The sequence below is a fragment of the Danaus plexippus genome, unplaced genomic scaffold (genome assembly GCF_018135715.1).
Source record: "Danaus plexippus unplaced genomic scaffold, MEX_DaPlex mxdp_50, whole genome shotgun sequence".
NCBI classification, from domain to species: Eukaryota; Metazoa; Arthropoda; class Insecta; order Lepidoptera; family Nymphalidae; genus Danaus; species Danaus plexippus.
The window spans coordinates 96258-104661 of NW_026869870.1; the positions used below are offsets into that span (position 1 = coordinate 96258).

The following is an 8404-nucleotide window of genomic DNA, read 5'->3' on the forward strand; positions in this document are numbered from 1 at the left end:
TAATTATTCTAATAGAGCGAAATACTTTGAATTATTAAATGATATAAAGAAATAAATATATAAATTTGGTTACATTACAGTAGTCAGTTAATTACAATATTTAGGATCAATTTAGATCATGGATTACTCTCAAAAAATTGATACCAAAAGATACTTTGTGTGACAAATGCAAATTGGAAGGCAATGTCACCTGTTCACTAGGTTCTTCATTTATTTATGACGGGGATATTAGCTTTAAAGATAGAGCTTGCATTTCGAAAAGCGGAACTATTTTATTCACAAATCCTGACATCATACATGCTTCATTTCTTTCACAGTGCTCTAAGCAGTTTAAAAGATTTTGCAGTCAGTTATCTGTTCTCGTTATAGATGAAGCTCATTTTTACACAGGTCTTTTGTAAGGTTGTGTAAAATTTTATAGGTATTTTCGGATCACAAGTTGCTCTAGTATTAAGAAGATTGTTTCGCTTGATTGAAACGTCTCAATTGCAATTATTTTATACTTCTGCTACAATTGGAAATCCAATTGAGCATTTTAAGCTACTTTTTGGGATTTTGCACTATGATGAAATAGATGGCATAAAGTTATCTGATGCAGACAGCTGTAATCGTTCAATCCAATTATGTGGTTGTTTTAGCTGTCCCTGGTAAAATGAAGAGGAAAGCATTGACCTGCATTTCACAGGATACTTCTTCTTTTGGTGAACAACAGTTTGTTATATGGAGACCAACATTGGCCGAGGATACAGAGATTTCATCAGATGAGACTGAAATATCTTCATTATCAATTACCACTCCATCTTCTTCTAAGTTTGAGAGTTTTACTAAAACGTATAAATCCAATTTAATTGAATGTTCTTTAATAGTGTCAACTTTGGTAAAGTTGAAATTGCCTTCAAATCGGATTATAGGTTTGTAAAAACTACAAAGTTATAATATTTTGCAATACCCGAATAGTTGTTGAGCTTATTTATTCATATACACTAAATATTTTGAAAACATGGGGAAAAACTCATCTATTGCCACAAATAATAGCTTATCGTGCAGGCTATTCTGCTGAAAAAAGACGATTTCTAGAAAAGCAAATGTTTCAAGGAGACGTCAGCGCAATTATATGGTAATCTCATAATTTTGATATCAGATAAGATATAATCAATTTACTCAGCTAATAAATCATTTAATAACTCCTAATTGTGTTATAAATTACGTATTGAATATATATATATATATATGAAACATTGACAATTGCGTATATCTTGAATAAGCTAAAACCTCTAAACCCTAAACCTCTAACATTATTGAAATGGTTTAATATTGAGCATATGTTATCAGTACAAATGCTTTGGAACTTGGAATTGATATAAAGTCTTTGGATGTGGCTATACTTGTTGGATATCCTGGTTCAACTGTTTCACTAAAACAACAAATAGGAAGGATTGGTCGTGCTGGAAAAAAGAGCTTAGCCATTTTAATGGTTACCAATTCTGGTTATGATGAATATATTTATAACCAACAAGAGAAACTTCTTACTGTGTACTTTTATATTCATTATGAAACGAATAATAGGCCTCCTGAACATGCAACGCTAGATCCTCAAAATATTTATTTATTAGCTCGACATATTGTGTGTTCAGCTTCAGAAAGCAAGCTTAACTTCACACTCGATGGTAACTGTTAATTATAAATTGTTATATATTAATTAGATTTATTATTTTTATCATCAAAGACAAACTCAGATGAACAGCTGTTACAATTAATAGTATTACTTGAAGAATCTCAAAGTCTTATACGGTGCTGGAGTACCAACCATTTATAAGTTTTTTAGGGTGAATTCAAGAAATCCTTATGAATGGAAATTTGGAACAGCTTCTGTTTCTGATGAACAACTTGAGTTCCCCAAAATAATGAATTCAACACTTTCAGAAAAAGTTAAAAGAGCAATAATGTTTGATTCCGTCAATTTTAGTAAAATAACAATAACTACTCGACCACATAAGTTTTTATCTTTAAGATCTATAGATAAGAGGAAGTTTCATGTGCTGTTGCCAAAATTAGAACTTCATAAAGTTCCTAATATATCGCAAAAAGTGATATTTTGATGCGTAAATAAAATGATTAGATTGAAGTGTCATCAGTGAGTGCAAGCAATTCCATTAAGCCATCTATTCAAAACACCTTCATAGTAAGTTTGCACTTGTCATTTAATTTTTATGTGAGAACTTAAACTTATACGATAAATATAGTGATTTAACATCAACACTACTTAAAGATAATATTCATAAATCAAATTTTGCTTTATTTAATGAAAATATGACATTTATAAAAATTGTAATTATTTGTATATAAATAATATTAAGTAGACGGGTTTTACGTTTCATAAATAATTTATTAAATGGGGCTTTATCTATAATTTGTGATATTTATTAAACATATTTGAATAACAACAGCAGAAAAAAAAATTTTACGCAATATAGTACTGTAGTTAAAGCTTTTCTATACATCCTTCCATAGGAAATTGATAATATCGAATACAAAAAAGCTTTTTTTACATTGTACCCGGGAGCCATATACCAAAATCAAGGATACGAATTTATGGTACAAGATTTTGATTACACTGGGATCAATGTTACTGTATTACCAATAAAGGTGATTGATATAATGCTAAAATACTAAGACAGAATTCTCACTATTACACTAAAATAAATGATATCACGACAGTGTCAACTATTTCGAAATCCCACTTTGAGAGTTATCCTTTCAAAACATTATTAAGCTATGGCCCTGTTGTGGTAAAAAATCAAACCCTGCGATAGTGCTTAATAGGTAACTACAGGATTTTTAGGATATAGAAAAATTGAGAAAAAAACTCAAAAACTTATAGAAATGTTACCTTTAAAACTACCAACAGTAACAACTCATACAATTGGTCTTTGGATTGAGAATCAAGAAAATGACTATGAATGTCTTCATGCAGTTTCTCATTTGATTCACTCTGTGAGCGTCTCTTTGATTATGTGCTCTCCCACTGATGTCTTATGCTATTGTATTAACGAAAATGAGGCTTCCAATAAGCGAAATAACGCATTAATCTACGAAACTAGTATTGGCTCTGTCGGTATAGTCGAGAAAATTTACTCTATGGTACAACCCTGCTTCGATAGATTTAATTTGTAGAGAAATACGCTAATGAAAAATATGCTAGACAGGATTGTTAATTGCGAATGTAATTTCGGTTGTTTTCAATGCGTATATAACTTTCAGTGTACTGAATATAATAAAGTTATAAGTAAAACTAAAGCAAAGGATTATTTGCTGAAAATGTTTTAAGTATTATAAATAAAAAAAAAAAGAAATAACATGTTTGTATCTCTTTCCTTGCCTTCAACTTTATCACATATAATGCAGTCAACTAAAGTTCTATTACTAGCTTAATAAGTTCATAAGCATTAAGTAACAGAAACAATCCGGCATACTTCAATGCCTCCAGCAAATGCTAAGAAACAAGATAAAGCTCAAGCTAAAGCTTTGGAAAAGCAAAAACAAAAAATAGCTGAAGATAAAACATTTGGTTTAAAAAACAAAAACAAATCTAAAGCAGTACAAAAGTAATAATATTGTGATTTTAAAACATTCTTTATTTATAATGGTCCACATAATATTAAATTTTGAATACAGATTAAAATATTATTTTGTAGCTTTGCCATAGTTTAAAACTAATTACATTTTGAAGCTAATTCAATTTCTTTATAAAATTTGAATTCTTTTTATGAAATTTAGATTTAGGGAAATTATTGTTAATTTTTTGTAATTATTTTTTCAATTAATTAATTTTGATAAAATTTTTGCAATTTGTTAATTATAAAAAATAATTGATAGAATAAGGTTTAAAGTTATTAATAACATATAACAAAATATTTATAAAATGTGCAACAAATATTTTCCGTTATATGTAAATGTATAAAATTATGTATATTTAGTGAATCCACTAGATAGCTTACTATACATACCATTGATTAAATTGATTTTTTAAATCTGAATATTTAGATAATTGTACGAAATTGTAACGTTTTATGCAATACAAATGAAAAGTTAGAATACTTGTAGTTGCTCTATATAAGTTTATTTTCAATTGAATTGAAAATATAATTACTCAAATATGATATCGGTTGATATAGTTTTTAATATAGGTTCATAAAGAGCGTTCAAAATAGTGTTAAAGGGCAGCATAATGTAAGCGAGCAGAAACAAACCGCTGTTGAGAAACAAAAAAAAGAAGAGAAGAAAAAGCAGCTACAAGAAGCTGCTTTACTTAGCGCTTTATTTAAAGGTTCAGAAGAATCTAAACGTGCAGCAGCAAAACAGAATCCAGAATCTATCAAAGAAACTCAAAAAATTGACATTTATGTAGACCAAAGAAGTAAACAAAGTAATGACATAGGAAAGTTTCAATTAAAATGTAGGTGAGACGATGGCTGATTGGGATGAAGCTAAGCTGGAGGCAGTCATTAAAGAAAAACATGGGCAGTCCAGAGCTAATCCTACAGACATAGTTTGCAGATTTTTTATTGAAGCAGTAGAAAAAGGTCAATATGGATGGTTCTGGAAATGTCCTAATGGAGGGAACAATTGTAAATACCGTCATTGCCTTCCTCAAGGTAAAATACTACCAATTATACTAATAACTATACTTTTAATTATATTATTTAATAAATGGTTAATAAAATTTTATACATTTTCGAATTATATTCATACTATCACATATATATATATATATATATATATACATATATATATATATATGTAAATTTTAATATAGCTATATTATTATATACAAGATTATTATTATTATTATTATTATTATTGATATTATTATTAATATTATCAATATGCTTATAAATAAACTATTTCTAGGATATGTGTTCAAATCTAAAAAAGTTGACCTTGCCCCTCAAAATGAAGAATCTTTAGAAAATATTATAGATCGAGAACGTGCACAATTATCCTCATCAGGAACAAAAATAACTCTTGAGACATTCCAAGCATGGTACGTTATTATTTACGTGACTTCTGGTATATAGGAAGAAGAAAAGAGAATTTGCTAAAACTAGTGATATCATGTCTCGTGGCGAAGCAAAAAAAGCTTTATCTGGAAAAGACTTATTTACATTTGATAAAAGTCTATTTATTGATGATGCCGCAGCAGCATCAGAAGACGACTATAAAGAGGAAGAAGGTTATTGGGATTCAGTTATAAATGAAAATCAAGCAACCTTAAATAAAGCTAATGAAGAATCTGATGTTCATTCTATAGAAAAGCCTCAATATTCAAACAGTGGGAAAAAAGATGACATTGCAACAGAGTCTTCATAAATTTCCCTTATTTTTTTCGTTAACCATTTATTTTGCCCATTTTTTCTTAGTTTTTAATGAACATAGAAAGCTAAAAAAAAAAAACCAGTATCTATTTTATATAATAAAATTATACGTTAGCTCTAGTTTGTCTTTCAAATCTTTGTGCAAGATCTTCCATAATTGGGACACGGATACCTTTCTGTTTTGGTAAAGTAATCCAAAATTTCTCGCTTGATCCAATGACGAATACGTTTGAAACAAGAGTTGCAAATACATTTTTACGGGCATCACGTATTTGAACTATTTCGTGTGAACCTGGATGTTTCTCACGGTGAATAATCGTTCCGACACGGCCAATACTGTGTCCTCCAGTAACCATAACTTTTTGGCCAACGTCAAACTTTAAAATGTCTAAAATTTTTCCCGTTTCAATGTCTACACGGACGGTATCATTAACTTTGACATCTGGTTGAATAAATCTAATAGTTCTTCCATCATGGGTTGTTGCATAAGGAATTCCTCTCAATCCAACTGCTATTTTCTTAACACGGCATAGTTTATACTAAAAAAAAAAAAAAAAATTTTAAATAGCACAATTATATCTAATTTTTACAGTGCTTTATTACATTATGTATATAGCAGATACATAATATACATAAAATTTAGAAATACGTAAAAGTTTTAATTTACATTGACTATAAACTTACTGAAGCTTCTTCTGCACTGATAGTGTGAGGAACAAATCTTCCTTTAACGTCGTATAATAAGCGGAAATAACTGTTTGTTTTTTCAATGTAAATCACGTCTTGAAACCCGCAAGGGAAAAACATATCAGTACGAATTTTTCCATCTACACGAATTAAACGCTTTTTCGCAATCATTTTTGCTTCATCATATGACAAAGCGTATTTGAGTAAATTTCTTATTAATATAATTATTGGTAAACATTCGCGAATCTTGTGTGGACCACTTGAAGGATGAGGAGCGTAAATACCACCTAGTTTAGATAAATACCAATTCTTGGGAGCCGCTAAGCGTTTAATGTGTTTTTTTGGACCGCGAGACTAACATTAAAAAAAAAATATCTTATAAAATATTATTTTGAATATTTATTTGATATTATAAAAATATAGATACATTTTAATGAGTATAATATTTTTCTAACTATTGTACTTTTTAATTATTCAATTTTATTCATAAGTAATACAGGAACTTTAAAAATTCATTTAAACGTAAAATATGTAGTTTAAGCAGTAAATTACCATGTTTGTACAACTTTTAGCTCCTGATTTAAATCACTACAGATTTATTATGTTAAACCTGGATCATTGGGTCGGGACAGTACACAACAATTTTAGTTTAACTATTCATTAATACTTGATAAAATCCTTCAAAAATGTTATTCTAGTTTAGGTTTATACAAAACTATTCACGCAATCTTTAGTATACACAGAAATATACTCTTTTGTTAGTATCAAAATACTTATGCATACTTTTACTATAATATTGATATATCTCACTGCCAATATGTTATTAATTTAATTTAAAAATGTATATATCTCAATTTCGCTACACTTAAATAAGGCAAAAAGTGTTAGATTCTAATTATAATTGTTACTTTATTTGAATAAAGCTTACAAAAAAAGTTACTGCAAAAAATAATTTAATCAAATTCTACATATAAATCAATAATTCCAAAATTTTTACTCAACAAATTATTGTTCTGGTTCATTTATTGCTTGAGGAAACCACTTTGGAAACACTCTTTTGTATAATGGCATACAAACCTATAAGTTATGTGAAGATATAATTTTTAATTACCGTATCAGCTTGACTAAGAGGGTTGTCGAATAAGCATTTCATATAACCATGCGTACCCAAGCTTTTTTTTATATTTCCTTTACATCCCTTCTTCGTAAATAAATCTACGGGTTGGAACCAGCGTACATCATCAGCGTTGAAAAACATAAATCTTATAATTGCTTTAGTTTTGTGGATTCTAAAAGGATAACCCGTTAGTAAAATTCGTTTTATGATAAGTCTGTTGGGACCACTAAATAAGACACTTCCCCATCCTATCATTCTAAGCTGGGTAGTTTCAGGTTTTGAGGGGACAAACATTATTATGGAAGTAGGGGTTGCTATAGTAGGACAATACAAAGATGCAGCCACACATGCATGTGGGTGCAAAAATCGCTCATATCGCCACTTATGCTTAGGGTTAACGGACTTATCATAACCGCTAGAGAATGAAGGACATCCCATGAACCTTCTGAAACCGCAATGAAAATAAGCAGTACATTTTGAAGGAGTAGATTCGGTAACTAAGTCATATGCAGTTAATTGGAAATGCATTATAGTAGGTTTGCCTTCATGTGGTAACAGTGAACTTAATATGATGTAGGAATTAGTTTTCAAATAGGTTTTCATTTCTTCTGCTTTCTTTTCACCAATTGAAATTATAATTTTAATATATTTATTCTTTATGTTATCTTTAACAGTTTCCAAATAAATTTTCTTTCCTGCTTCAATAGTGCCCTGATTATCATTAAATAAATAAATTGTGTTCAAATTGTATAATATTTAATTTTTAATGCACTTACATTATATGAGTTGAAGCTAACAATCTTTGAATAATGAGGTGGCAAAGATTCAAGAGGATTCCAGAAAGAATTTTTGAAAGATCTTAAGCCTCGATATTTAGCAAAACTAACGCATTATACAGTAAACCTTTACATACCGTGTTTTTGCAAGTTGATCTACAGGAGTATCCACTTCATCAGGATACTCTAAATCTTCCTTGCTTCTTTCAACCATATCTATTCGTTTTTTCGCTCTATTCTTGAGTATGTATATGGACATTTTATTACTCATTTATTTTATCGTTCTCAATTTTGTCAAATTCTTTATCATTATCAAAATCATCTTCCTCCATATCGCTTTCGTCAATTTCATTACTATCCATAGTATTCTCCTCGTTCATACGAAAGTCTTCATTAACTGATTCTGCGTTCTAAAAAAAAAATCCTAAGTTTTTTAAAGTACCAAATAT

General features: G+C 29.1%; 1 protein-coding gene across 1 annotated transcript; it reads right to left on the reverse strand.

Annotated features, from left to right (window-relative positions):
• Nucleotides 1–5479: 5479 nt before the first annotated feature.
• On the reverse strand, nucleotides 5480–8169 carry LOC133320717 (small ribosomal subunit protein eS4-like). Its single transcript, XM_061529314.1, has 5 exons — nucleotides 8093–8169; nucleotides 7472–7624; nucleotides 7174–7351; nucleotides 6060–6416; nucleotides 5480–5914 (listed from the first exon to the last, which is right to left on the reverse strand). The coding sequence occupies exons 1-5, from the start codon at nucleotides 8167–8169 to the stop codon at nucleotides 5480–5482; spliced, it is 1200 nt and encodes a 399-aa protein (XP_061385298.1).
• Nucleotides 8170–8404: the final 235 nt, after the last annotated feature.